We start from the raw sequence: 14091 nt of genomic DNA on the forward strand, positions 1-14091 counted from the left end.
TTTCTAACTACATTGTAAAATATGCTGAGGTTAATTTCTGTTTCATAACAATAATTAAAATATCCTCTTGATGAAGAAATTACTATTTTACTTTTTTTTATAAATAATGTGATACTACATGAGTACTGATCATAGAGTAGTGTAGTTATGAGTATGTTTTTTTCGCAATGCTACGCATAAATCGCTCTACACGATTAGACGAATCACTGCAAAACCGATATACCAGTAGCGTAGCCAAATAGTAATGAGGGGGCTGCAACCCCCCCCCCAATATTAAAAAAAATTGTATAATGGTCTATGAAAATCGCTAAAAAAGTAAATATATTTAAAAATTTTAGTATTAGCACTTTACAGCTATCTATCTATGATAGCAGGTATTTATTGCATATAATATTTTGGATCGATCGCGAATTCAACTTTAGAGTCAAGACTTGTTAAACTCGCATTATTATCTATTCATAGAGACATTGAAATTTCAGATAATCGAACATTTAAAACATTTGTTAACACCGGAAAGGCTCAAAGATTAAAATTATCACTTCAATTATTTGTCATTAAATAAGTATTGCTAATTATTTTTATCCGTCATAATATTGTATTCATTTTTATTAAGTCAGTGTTTGATTTATTACATAACATTTTGGTCTATTAAATTATGTCCTATTAAAAAAAAAATCATTGCTATTTTTATTTATTTTTTTTAATAAGTAATACGGGTAAAATTATTTAATATTACTATAAATTACAATATCCAAAGAATTTAAAGTATACAAGAGTATTATTAAATCAATATATGTTAAGGGTTATAGAAACCAAAATCTAAAATATAACTTTGGCATCCACATGTTAAACTAGTATAACTTCTTAAACAATAAAATTATTTTATAATATAATTTTTAGAAATTTTATGCCGTCGTTATTCGATTCCGGTCCTTATCATTTTTCGGACAACTGCCCTCAACACGAGCGCTTCCCCGCAGTAAGGAATTTGGCTGGCTCATAAAAGAACGTTATCCTAACTTCAAATTGTAAAATGTAAATACTAGAGCAGGAGCTAGATCTCTTTTGATTTAAAAGGTATATATTAATATAATATTAGGTATATTATAATGTATAATTTTATAAATTCTTTACATTTGATGAATATAAATTATATTATGTTCTAATGTATATGGTAGATGGTAGTGGAGATAGGAATTATTAAATATAATTACTTAATTACTAGAAAAATGTAGCTATTTTTTTGTACAAGAATGGAATTAAAGGTCTTAACTCTTAATATTCTAATTATCTCTTTGAAATAACCTAACCTATTTAAAAAACAATGATGTTTGTAACACACTCAATAATAAGTAACCATGATCAAATATTCTAATATATTATTTATTTATTACATATTAATTAATAGAAAATTGTTTAAATGTTTGATTTATAAAACAAGAGATGTAAATAAGTTTAGTAAATATGTTTGATCTTATGTTGACGGTATTCCTAATTTCTCCAACAATTTAATTTTCATATTTTTTTGGAAATATTTTGCCAAATTTCAAATTTAAAAGGTCTTTAAAATATTCAAAATTCATAAGTTTGGTAACTGATAATTTTCGTGATTTATCAAATTTTATGACGAAGTCATTATCTCATAGGGATTAGAGTCATTCATGGTCTTAGAAGATATCTTCTAAGACCGTGGAGCCAATTGTAGAACAGTATTTTCATTGGGTTCTCTAACAATGTACACTATTTATATATGCCTCCACAGGCCGACAAGGCCATTTTTGGGACACCGAAGGTGGCGCTATCTAGAGAAATTTATAGTAGTTAGGTCCGATGCCGGTACACGATAAGTAATGATAATAAAAAGGAACGATGGAACTATAGTCATTTGAACGAAATATCCCATCAGTGACTGCGTCGCGGACGGGTTTCAGTCAAACATCTACACGACTTCCAGACGTTGATGGTGTGATGCGTCCATACATTGTTGTAAAGCTTTTGAACAATAATTTGTAATCTGAAGAACCACGGCTACTCTAAGCTGAGGAGCAACCAATCGGAACTTGTATTGTGGTCCGGACGCACTATCATTGTACAGTATCCGTTGTTTTAATAATTATGATCACGGTCTTAGAGATTTTCTAAGACCGTGATTGTGATCATAGAATAAAGATTAGTTCAATTGTGATTTCATGTACGAACAATTTTTCACGAGGAATGTGCAATCTTTGATTATAAATACTATCAGTTATTACTAATTTATAATCAATAGTAGAGAATATCTAACATAGGTTCCTAATTGTTCGTTGTTAAGTTTTCCATTCAATTCAGTCATGGTTAAACACACGTGTCCATATGATGATTGCACCTCTACGTTCAGTCGACCGTATCGTTTACGAATTCACATTCAACGGCATCAAGGCATTAAAGAATTCCAATGCTCTCAGTGTGATCGAGGCTATCATCGACGGCAGCATTTACAAAGGCATGTTGCTGAGGCTCATCAAAACCAGTCACGCTTAGAACAACCCTTGTCCTGTGACCACTGTGAACGACAGTTCAACACTGCATGGGGACTCCGTAGACATCAGGTTAAAATAAAAAAACAGAAGAGTCGTGTTCGACATTACCAGTGCAAAAAGTGTAATTGTAGTTTCTTTTGTCCTGATGATCTTGAACGGCATTCTCTTAAACATGAACGTTTTAAATGTGTTATCCCATCATGCCCTCTAACAGCCCATCGATTCAATTGGAATTTTTACAAACAGCACATGGCTACTTACCACTCTGAACCTTTCATTTGTGAACAGTGTGACGAACGCTTCTTATTCAAGTCACAAATAAGGGAGCACGTAAGACAGCATATGCCAAAGTTCAATTGCACTCAACCAGACTGTAATAGAACTTTTTCAAATTCTAGAAATTTGAATTATCATGTACAAATAGGTCATGGAGAAAGAATTTATAAATGCAATGTAATAGGATGTGATTGGTTGTTTAAGTACAAAGCTTGTCTCAACAGACATGTTAGGATCCATCAAGAAAATGGAAAAATTGTTCCTATGGCCAATAGAATTAATAAAAAAGAACCAAAATTTTTTATGGCAAAGAAGTTGGCTACATTAGCTTTAAAAATTTAACTAAAATATTCAACAGATTTATTTACATGTGTTATGTACATTTATTTGTTTGTTAATTTAATTAATTAAATAGTTTTGATAAAAATTCTGTTCTGGATTCAATTTCTGTTGCATTGTTTTTGTTTTGTACAAACTCTTCCTCCGGTAATCTTTGTCGAACATTAATATCAACATTTGATTTTTGATGAAACTTATTCTTCTCGCTTCGTACGATGTTTGAAGAAAAGTGATTAGCTTCTCTTTTTACTTGCGATACTTCAGCTCGAAGACGATGTTTACGCACAGCTTTTTCATAAGCTAGACGTTCATTTAAGTGGATCCATTTGAATCTAAGAATGTATTTTAAATGAACATGTTATAACAAAATATTTTTCATGATTTTCAAAACAATTTCAGAATTATGATATAATAGAATGTTATTTTATAAATTTTACTAGAGAAATATGAATAATATATAAAAAAAAAGTACATAATATTTAACAAATACATATTAAATTGAAATCAGAATCAAAATGAAAAAAATTTATATATTGCTTAAAATCTATTAACTTACCTAGGCAAGTATTTTATATTCCACACACTATCAAAATATTTGCTACGCTTTCGAGAATCAATTCGTTTGCCATTTAATAGTGTTGCTATCTTTTTAGCAGCACTCTTACGTTCAAATTCTACCCAACCCTCAGTGAAATGTTTGGCAGGTCTCTTTTTTAAATTCGCTAAAACATAATCAAAAATAGGAATGACATAACGGAAAAACGACTAGCCAATGAACTTATTACGATTAGAAGCTGGCTGTAGAAATACTCTTCCTATCTCGGCGTATTCACCCAACAGTTCACGAAGTTTTGTCACGTTCATGTATTTCGGTATCGACGATAAATAAACAATGCCTTTCTTCCGCGTTCTCGTTGGCAATCCGACGGACAATAATGATTCGGTATCGCAATCACTCATTGTTGTTCGCTAATTTCACTACAGCAAATTCGTTCAATGTTCCGGTTTTTGCAAAGGTTGGAATTTTAGTAATATTGAAATTAAACATCAACAGGAATATTTACACGTGATATTATGTTATCAGTATACATGCTTGTTTTGCTGATACCGGTAACTTTTGATAAGATGAATTGGAATTAATCCTCCGTGTTAGCACAATTTTGTATGAATCGGATAATCATGGACTCATGATAAGTATCTTGCGCATATGCAATACGCAGGAACGTTAACAGTTATATTTTTGAAAGTCGTCAAAACCTTGAACATAAGTCCAATCTTGTGCTGTTTAAATATATTATTTATTTGGAATATAAATTTATTTTTAATTCAAAATTAGAATAATTAATTCAAGTTAACAATTTTGTAATATGCAACCAAGTATTACAATAATAGTACTATGTCAATCTTAATTATTTTATTTGGGGCTTTTACAACAAAGAATCAATAGTCAACAGTTACTTTATACTTTGTTAATTTATGAATTAGAAAATAACCATCTTAACTTATAGATTTATTGATAACATAATGGCTAGTCAACTTCAAGGAGTAGATTGCAAAAATAAAAAGATTGTTTTGAAAATAATATCAGGTTTGAAAAATATAAGATTTTCTTTTTTATTATACGATTCCAACTTTTTCATTATTAGTTTGAATTATAAATCAGTCAGTAATGATTAATTAGTTTAAATTAATATTATACAAACATATTGAAAATATTTAATTGTACTAAATAGGTTAAGAAATGTATTTCTTTTGTTGCTACGGAAACAAGAGTATGACTAATTTTTTTGAGTTTAAGTTGTGGTAGGTTTAAAAACAAATTATATTTATATAATTTTTAATTTTTTTATTCTATTTATAACCTATTTATATATCTCTATTCTAATAAAAAGGTAAAATTACCAATTAATTTTTATTTTGATTTACATACTACAGATTTTAGTATGTGTAATTGTGAAGACTTAACTGTTCTATTATCACTATTTAATTAGATTAAAATAATTAGGTAGCTAATATTTTCTTCTGAATGTGAAAATATTGTTTAATAAAGTTAAAAGTTAAAACACAAGTATTCAAGTATCACAATATTAGTATTATTAAAAAAATTACAATTATCAAAAATTATAATTTTTTTTAAATAATATTTTATTAAGTAATTTTAGACTTTATTATTTCATTTATATCATTAAATTATAAAAAAAGTTCAAACATTTGTAAAATTATTTAGAGTAAGACTAATTGTTCATAGAAAAATTTTATTTTCAGGTCATGGATTTGCTTTAATCAATGGAAATATTGTTATGCATGCAACTTTAATGAACAACTTGCAAATTAGAAAAATTTCCATAAATAACAATGAGTTAAATTATGTTTCTGATATTATTTGGTATGTGGATAAATCTACACTAAAAAAGTAAAAAAAAAAAAATATATCATTTTTATAATGATTTCATTGAATTTATTCATTGATGAATGATGTTTACTATGGTGTTTAAATTAGATTTAAAATGTCTAATGCTTCTATCAGAATTGAATGTTTTCATGTGCCAATAAATAAATCAAGTTCTCGTGAAAAACTTGGTTATCTTATATTGAAACTGAAAGGAGCACAAACTTTAAGTGCAACATCAAATGATCGTGTAAGTAATATTGATTTTATATCTTTTTGACTCAAGCAGATATTGTTGAATTATTTATTTTTTAATTTATGCTATTTTATCGTTTTAAATATAATTTTAGGTAGAAATAAAATCATATAAATTAATAGGATCAAAAAATTGTAGTTATAATCTTACAATGTCATTATGTATTGAAGATGTCAATGTTAAAAATATTGACTCTATTCCAAAAAAAAATAATAAGAATTTAAATTATATTGACAGTAATTTACAAAAAGGTACTGTATAATTTGATTCTTAGGTTTTGTAATAAATATTATAAATTATTTTAGAGGAACATTTTTAAAATTACATATCTCTATCAAAGCTAATTTATGTATAATATCACTAATTAAATAATTGAAATACAAACAAATCATTATTATAATTATTATATTACCTATTAATAAATATCAAATTTCAAATTTATTAATATTGAAGGGTTAAGAATAGTATCATTATACATATCTGCTCCCATTTTTTGCTGTAGAAGAAAACAAGCAGTCTGAAGAAGATATTCAAATTAATATTTCAAAATCTGATGTTTATATAGCAGAACAGATAGAAAATATACTGGGAAGTATTGAGCCACAGTAAGTTGTAAACAAAAATTAATGTTGAGTTTTCTTATTAAAAAATTGTAGTCAATGTTCTGTTATACATTGCGGTTCAAATTATGATGCGATAGCATAACCATCGCTAGGGGGTGGCAATGTGATCATTTTTCCCTAGGCTCTAATCTAAGAAAATTTAAAGAAGGCTCCCTTTAAGTATTTTTCTTTATGAAATATTAATACATTTATTTAATAAAATAAAATAAAATTTATATTTAAGCATTAATCTTCAGGATACTTTTTCAGTTATTCTATTTTTTAAATAGCTGTAACTATAATTTATTGCAGAATTGTGAAAAATGACATAATTTTATCCAAATTTATGTTGAAATTTTTATTTCAAATATCAATGCAACAACATCCAAGTTTTTATGTTCTATGGTTGTTTAAAAATTATCTAGGAATACATTTAATTGTTGTTAAATGTGGTGACTAGTAGTACATTTTTGAGAAGTTATTAAAAATGTAATTCATTGTATTGATGCATTTAAATAACCTAAATTGGTTGATGTTTGGAAAACTATATTTACCAACATTTTACAAACTTGGAGTGTATTTTTTTATCATACTCATATATTGTGATAATTAAGAGGCACTAGAATTAATTTGCTCCAAGCCCTAAAAATCTTTAGGATGCCTTTTTATACAAGTATACTTTAAGTGAACATTTTGTCAAAAGCAATTTCCGTCTACATCTATTTCTATTGGAACTTATCCTTTCCAAAAATGAACAATTAAAGTATACAGTCTATTGTACGTAGTAAAATATATTATGCTCTACTTTCGAACCTCCAAATCTGTAACACTATTTATTTCTTTGATTCTATGATACCTTTATTTAGTTAACACAAAAGTGTCAACTAATTATTTTAAGTACTCTAAACTATTTTTAACAATTTATTTACCATATTTTTTAAATTATAACATTTACGAAGTATCACTAGTCTTACAATACATAATCTATATTAGTATTTTTTGTATGAATCTGTTTATTATTATTAATTTATATTTTTCATCAATAATTTATAATAATATTAATTGTATAATTTATATAATTTATATAATTAAAATATATTCTAGAAATTTATTAAATTTTGATGGACAAGAAAAATTAATAGATGAATTAGAAGACTGGAAAGATAAACAAATGATTTTATTTAATGAAAAGGTTCTTTTTACACTACCATTTGTCAATCATATTGTTACAACTTTTTTTTTTCATCATAGTTGAAAATAAAAGAAGAACAAATGTTAAAAGAATTAAATAAAAAATGGTTAGATGACAGGAAGCGTATTGAAGAAGAACTGAATCTTGAGATATCAAAATGTAGAGCATTAACTGAAAATATGGACAAAATTACTGATATGTTAGTGGAAAGAGAATCTATAATTACAGCTAAAGAACTAGAAGTAAGTTAGGTAATTTTTAAAATACAATTTTTTTTTTTTTTTTAATAATATGTATTGAGTATTTATAGTTGACTTGTGAAAAAGATAGTATGGAAAATAAATACATCAGTTTAGTAACAAATTTACAGTACACCAATGTAAAAATTATTAATGAACTCAAAAGTAAAAATGTTGAATTGGAATCTAGATTGTCTGATTTTGAAAAAAACAATATTTTGTTAAAAAAGGAAAATGAACAACTTAAAAACAATATCAATTCCAGCTCTGATTTACAAATAGAACAATTAGAAAAAATCATTGTATGAAATTAAAAAAAATAATGGTTTTGACATTTAGGTATTTTAATAATAAATTTAAACTTTTTTAGTCACATTTAGAGAGTAAATATGAAAAAGCTAATGAGTCTTGTATGTTCTTCAAAGAACGATGGATAACATCTGTAAGAAAAATTAATCAAATGTATACCAAACTTCACGGAATTGCCACTAATGAACATTTACTTAACAGTAGACAAAAGTAAAGAATTATATTGTTTAATTTTATTCTTTCGCCTTATTTATATGAAATTGCTGTTAAAATATTTTTAGCATTCAAAATATATTAACTAACATGTTGGGAGAACAAAATTATGATTAAGAAAAATGATTTTAAAATAGCATGACGTGATTCAACTCTATTTAATAATTTACGAACATAAATAGCAATATAAGTAAAATTTTTATCACTATTCGAATATATAATTATCTTATAATAATTAATGTTTTATTTAAGACAATTTGTACTTAATAACACTCTTTAAAAGCTTTTTTTTTCTTTTAAAGTATAACTGTATCTTTTGTTTTAAATATGTATTATGTATTACTGTTTTTAACTATACAGTATAATAGTGTAATAGGTACTTATAAATAATATCATTATTACTAATATGTATAATATATAATAAAAATAAAATTATTGTATCCAATGGGTTTTATGTTTTATAATAAATACTTTTAATAATTTATCAAATATATTACTAATGTTAGTAGTTATGTTATTTGGTTCCTATAATTCAGTTTCAAAATATTGAATGTCAGCAGTGGATTGGCCAACCGGGATACCAAGAAAATTCTCTGTGGGCCAATCATCATATTTTGTGATTTTAAAGTTTTAAACTATTTTCAAATGCTTAATAAATATACAGGGTGGGGCACTAAAATGGCCAATTTCCAAAGATAAATTTTCTCATTAATTATTAAAATAAAAATTCTCTCTAAATATTATTAGTTGTAAGACATCATGCCATTTAGTAAACATGGAACAGTGGAGTGATGAACAACGTGCTTATGCGATAAAATCATTATACAAAAATAATGACAGTTACGTAGTTTCGCAGCGTTCATTTCGTCTTCAATTCAATCTTAAACGCCATGATTCGGCACCATCGGCAAGGCTATTTAAATATGGATAACCAACTTTGAAGACACGGATTTAGCATTAAAAAATATATGCCCGTAAAAAAAAGCATTCATAAACATCACTGCTGTTAAGACCGCTCTCATAAGGAGTCCGAAATGTTTTGCACAAAACATATGTTTTTTTTAAAACTTGTTCAGTAGAAGTCTAGGTCGGATTTTACACAGCGACGTGTTTTTTTTCGTACAGGCTTCTTTTTTAATGTTGAACCCGACTCTTAAAAGTTGGTTACCCATATTTGAATAGCCATGCCGATAGTACTGAATCATGGCGTTCAAGATTAAAATGAAGACGAACAAATGAACGCTGTGCAGCTACGTAACTGTTATTATTTTTATAAAACAATTTTATCGCATAAGCACTTTGTTCAGCACTCCACTGTTCCATGTTTACTAAATGGCATGTTGTCTTGCAACTAATAATATTCAGAGAGAATTTTTACTTTAATTGCTACTGAGAAAATTTATCTTTGAAAATCGACCGTTTCAGTGCCCCACCCTATAGTTATAAAATAACTGATTTTTATTATACATCGAATGGACCATTCAAACGGAACTGTCTCTCGGTTATTTCCCAGGCCTAATTCTTTAGTCAATCCTCCACTGTGGAATATTTAAACTAAAAAAAGAACATTAGTTTTCAGATACTTTGAAAATAGATACTTATACAGATGATAAGTGTTGAGAATCAAAATTTCATTGAGATATGCAAATGCATAATACAAGAACAAAGATTTACAGCTACCAGGTTGGTACTCATATGTTACTCTGAATGAAAAAACCAAAATGTTTTTAAATCTCAGAATATTATAAATACTTCTGATTTCCCATTCCTAATTACGAAGTTACCTATGGCTTATAGTGTTTACATAACGAGTAATCATTAATAACAAATCAGAGAACTCTAAACACAGGCATGGATCCAGAGTAATTATTAGGAGGGGGGCATTTCATGTCGTGGACATAATATAATATCTAAAATTCAATAGTTCTATAATATTATAAGTATTATCGTTTATATGTGCATTGAAATTTAAGTCATTTAATAGTTAAATAATTAATTTTTCAAATGTAACATTTATCATCATGTTAAAATTAAACTGTTGAGGTTTGTTTCATAAATAAATACTGTGTTATGTCATAATATTCTGAATATTAGTCGCGTTTACTGAGTGCGGAAAACTACAGCAAAACGTAACGATATAATGTGAACTTTCCAAAAATATTTGATTTTTTTTATTTGAATTTCATTAATTAACTAAATTAAGTGTTTAATATTTGAGTAATATTTAAAATATATTTTATACAAAAAAGTATATTTTATAAAAGTATATTACGGAATAAGTAAAAATATGTAAAATAAAATATGTCTTAATTTATTGCAAATCATGTGAAACGAATTTATCATTTGCAATAATTAATTTATCATGTTTTAGAAAAAATATGTATTTACATACAAATCTCAGCTCTAGTAACGGGTATACAAACTATAATGGGTACCCAATCCTTAACGGATACCCGAAATTTTGTAAATTGGGTAATACCCGTAAAACCCGGGTATCCGGATATCAAAAGCACTACTACAGAGCGTCGTACTGTTGTTACGTACCACCGGTGTCACAGACGATTATTACCCCCTATATTATTACAGGGGAGGGGGGTAATAATCGCCTACAGCAACAGGTGATTATTACCTCCCCCCACAATTTTTTACTGGGGGGTATTAATCGCCTGCGGTATTAATCGTCTGAGGTAATAATCGCCTACAGCAGTGGTGGCCAAACTACGGCCCGCGGGCCAACTCCGGCCCGCGAAAGTCTTCTATATTACAGCACTTATTTGTATAACTGTAATATTTTGAATTTACGTAAAAAAAAATTTAGAATGCATTTTTTTATGGCCCGCGATAAAAAAAAGTTGTTTTTTATGGCCCGAGGAAAAAAAAGTTTGGCCACCACTGGCCTACAGCAACAGGCGATTATTACCTCAGGCGATTAATAACCCCCAGTAAAAAAATGTGGGGGGAGGGGGGGTAATATTTGCCTGTTGCTGTAGGTAATTATTACCTCAGGTGATTATTACCTCAGACGATTATTACCCCCCCCCTCCGGTAAAAATGTAATAATCGCCTGTGACACCGGCTCGATTCCAAATAGTGCAGTCGAAGATGTATTTAATTTTAATTAATTATACATGAGACTTTAACTTTATACATTTATTTTAACATTCAATATGTTAAACAAATTTTAACAAAGAGTGATGAGAAATTGCTTTCAGTTCCGTGACTAGAACTCATCTAAATTGTGGTTGTTTCAATCCCTCTTTTACATTACTCGATTGACGTCATAGGTCTTGTTGTTTAGCAGTATCCAGCAATAGGCCTCGTTCTTAATATAGTTCTTAATATATTCTAAGAATATAAATTAACATTTGACGCAACTTCCAATTATTACTCGGCTTACGACCAATTAGTTAATTATTTAATTAGTTAATTATTTAGGCCATACATAGTAGCCCATAACACCTCCCCACTAAAAAAAAAGTTTCAGTCTGCATGACAGAAATCTTTTACAATATTTTCAAGCTTAAGTTTTTACGAAATCTTGTTTAAAAGTACATAAAATTCTACATATATGTTTTACATTGAACATTTAGTAACTATTAACACATTTTTTTTTTTTTTTTTTTTATAACACTTTGAATAATTTTTCTTAATTCTAAAAACTGAATACAATTTAATTATTACTTTGGTTAATGATTTACAATTTGTTTTCAAAAATGCAAACTTTTACAATATGAAATACTCAATTTACTAATGTTAGTATTACCCATTTACCAAATACAATTTTTTTTTTTTTTTATCTCAATATTATTATTTTATTATTATTAAAATATTTTATAATTTCCACTTAATTAATTAATAAGTAATTAATAATTAATGATAAATAATTATCATTTCAACTATAAAATAATACTGTGATTAATTGCGATTAACTATTAAATATTTTATCATTGTAATTGTAGAAATCAAATTGTCATTGCCCAGGATATCCAATTATTTTCATAACTATGCATTTTCCCAAGTAATGATGTTACAATTTGATTATCCTCAATTCAACTTTAAAATAAAATTAATGCCAAAAATAAACAAAATGCCTTGTGAATTAACATCAGGCCTGGCCTTAAAAAATTTTTTTGTGGTCCAGCTGTCGCCGACATATTGTTATAGACATTTTTGTTAACACTTTATAATTTAACTAATCCAGACTGTGTCTATGAGCTCAACAATTTTTAAAATTATAGTTTTTTCAAATCGACTTATAATTTCTTCAAGTTAAACGCATATTTTTTGATTTTTCGTGCTATTTATAACGCATATTTTAGGGTTTTTAAGTGCATATTTAAGAGCTAAAAAGTAAAATTTTTAGTGCTACAATTTCCGAACCCTGGTTATTATTGTAAATTATTATTTTGTTAAATATTATTGGTTCTCACCGACCGTTTTTCAAAAATGAATTATATTAAAAATAAGTTCAGATCCCGGCTAATCAACAAAAATCTTGAAATGATTATGAAGATAGATAGCATGCTCTCACCAGACCCCCAATTTTAAACAGTTAGTCGAGAGCAAGATTTGTCATTTTTCTCACTAAACAAATTTCTATTTTATTTTTATTTTTAATTTTTTAAATATTGGAATATTAATTATGTTCTTAATATTTAAAAACAATAGCAAATAATAAATAAAATAAATAACGTTCTCATTACATTCAATTTTAAAATAATACCTATTGTCTTATTGTAAGTTGAAAATATGTACTTAGAATCTTAATGGCCCGCAAAAAATTTTCAGATTCCTAATGTGGCCCTTCAAAAATATTAATTGGTCACCCACTGGTCTGTACTCTATACCAGGGATGGCAAACCTTTTGAACACTGCCTGCCCAAAATTACCTTTTTTTTTTTTTATAGAGCGTGCCATGAAAAAAATATTAAAAATATTATATTTTGTTATATTATAATTTGATTGTATAATTAATGTATTAGTATAAAAAGGTTAGTTTGGGTACATAATAATAATAATTATAATAATATTGCTTTGTTAATTATTTATAATATTATGTATTATTTATTATTATTATATTTATTATATTTGTATTAAAAAAAGCAAGAAATAAATTTATAAATTAGAATAAAAAATTTTTTTTGAGGGATTTAAGTAATAAAATCACTCACAGTTTAATTTAATTAAAATAAACACTATATTATATAAATATGTATGTACATTAATGTGAAAAACAAATATCGATACGCGTTACAATTACGGAGGAATTGCCGAATACATCGCGGAGAATGTCGCGGAGTGTAATTTACAATGTGTCGCGGATTGTACTCACAGACTGACCAGCCGGCAGTGGCGTACATTCGATCTTGCTCTGGGAATGGCTTAACAAAAATAATCACTATCTTTTTTTTTTTCGCTGTACAGATAAATAAGATAAATAATTGCTATAAACAGTTATTATTTTATACAACTATTTTACCAATTTACAATTTACTTTTACATTACAGTAAATTAATAGCTATTGGAAAATAAAAACAGCATAGTTAACAAAACTTTTCAAACACCTATCAATATAATTATTTAATTATCATAATATTTGTATAGTTGTATATTTTAAGTTCAAAGCGTAATAATGAAACTACGAATATATTACACGTCATCAATAATAAAACAATTTTCTTTTTTTTTTCGGCCCTGGGGGGGGGGTTTGAACCCGGAAACCCTCCCCGTATGTACGCCACTGCCAGCCGGTATATA

General features: G+C 27.2%; 3 protein-coding genes across 5 annotated transcripts; 2 read left to right on the forward strand and 1 right to left on the reverse strand.

Moving 5' to 3' along the window:
* Positions 1 to 1866: 1866 nt before the first annotated feature.
* On the forward strand, positions 1867 to 3198 carry LOC112687481 (zinc finger protein 333-like). The gene has a single exon (XM_025560206.1). The coding sequence runs from the start codon at positions 2331 to 2333 to the stop codon at positions 3135 to 3137; it is 807 nt and encodes a 268-aa protein (XP_025415991.1). The 5' UTR covers positions 1867 to 2330; the 3' UTR covers positions 3138 to 3198.
* LOC112687483 (pre-rRNA-processing protein esf2-like) lies at positions 3154 to 4217 on the reverse strand. The gene is made up of 3 exons (XM_025560208.1): positions 3920 to 4217; positions 3691 to 3856; positions 3154 to 3466 (listed from the first exon to the last, which is right to left on the reverse strand). Exons 1-3 carry the CDS (start codon positions 4092 to 4094, stop codon positions 3199 to 3201), a joined length of 609 nt encoding a protein of 202 aa, XP_025415993.1. The 5' UTR covers positions 4095 to 4217; the 3' UTR covers positions 3154 to 3198.
* A 99-nt stretch (positions 4218 to 4316) lies between these two features.
* Positions 4317 to 8451, forward strand: LOC112687480 (shootin-1-like). 3 transcript variants are annotated; one of them, XM_025560203.1, is made up of 10 exons: positions 4317 to 4722; positions 5400 to 5547; positions 5635 to 5773; positions 5874 to 6030; positions 6282 to 6384; positions 7486 to 7573; positions 7633 to 7815; positions 7884 to 8114; positions 8183 to 8331; positions 8403 to 8451. In XM_025560203.1, the coding sequence occupies exons 1-10, from the start codon at positions 4659 to 4661 to the stop codon at positions 8449 to 8451; spliced, it is 1311 nt and encodes a 436-aa protein (XP_025415988.1). In that variant the 5' UTR covers positions 4317 to 4658. The 3 variants fall into 3 exon arrangements, with proteins under 3 accessions (XP_025415988.1, XP_025415989.1, XP_025415990.1); XM_025560204.1 differs by lacking the exon at positions 4317 to 4722 and adding an exon at positions 5004 to 5026; XM_025560205.1 differs by lacking the exon at positions 4317 to 4722 and having other exon boundaries at positions 5415 to 5520.
* Positions 8452 to 14091: the final 5640 nt, after the last annotated feature.

The sequence above is a fragment of the Sipha flava genome, unplaced genomic scaffold, assembly GCF_003268045.1.
Source record: "Sipha flava isolate LNK unplaced genomic scaffold, YSA_version1 34_pilon_pilon, whole genome shotgun sequence".
Classification (NCBI taxonomy): Eukaryota; Metazoa; Arthropoda; class Insecta; order Hemiptera; family Aphididae; genus Sipha; species Sipha flava.

What these genes read in the sequence shown, in the direction of transcription:
- LOC112687481 (XM_025560206.1), top strand. Translation starts at nt 2,331, where the DNA reads ATGGTTAAACACACGTGTCCATATGATGATTGCACCTCTACGTTCAGT.
- LOC112687483 (XM_025560208.1), bottom strand. Translation starts at nt 4,094, where the DNA reads ATGAGTGATTGCGATACCGAATCATTATTGTCCGTCGGATTGCCAACG. An exon ending in TCTACAGCCAGCTTCTAATC is followed by an intron (nt 3,857 to 3,919) that starts GTAATAAGTTCA and finishes ATTATGTTTTAG; the next exon opens with CGAATTTAAAAAAGAGACCT. An exon ending in AATATAAAATACTTGCCTAG is followed by an intron (nt 3,467 to 3,690) that starts GTAAGTTAATAG and finishes ATACATTCTTAG; the next exon opens with ATTCAAATGGATCCACTTAA.
- LOC112687480 (XM_025560203.1), top strand. Translation starts at nt 4,659, where the DNA reads ATGGCTAGTCAACTTCAAGGAGTAGATTGCAAAAATAAAAAGATTGTT. An exon ending in GATAAATCTACACTAAAAAA is followed by an intron (nt 5,548 to 5,634) that starts GTAAAAAAAAAA and finishes TGTTTAAATTAG; the next exon opens with ATTTAAAATGTCTAATGCTT. An exon ending in TGACAGTAATTTACAAAAAG is followed by an intron (nt 6,031 to 6,281) that starts GTACTGTATAAT and finishes TTTTTGCTGTAG; the next exon opens with AAGAAAACAAGCAGTCTGAA.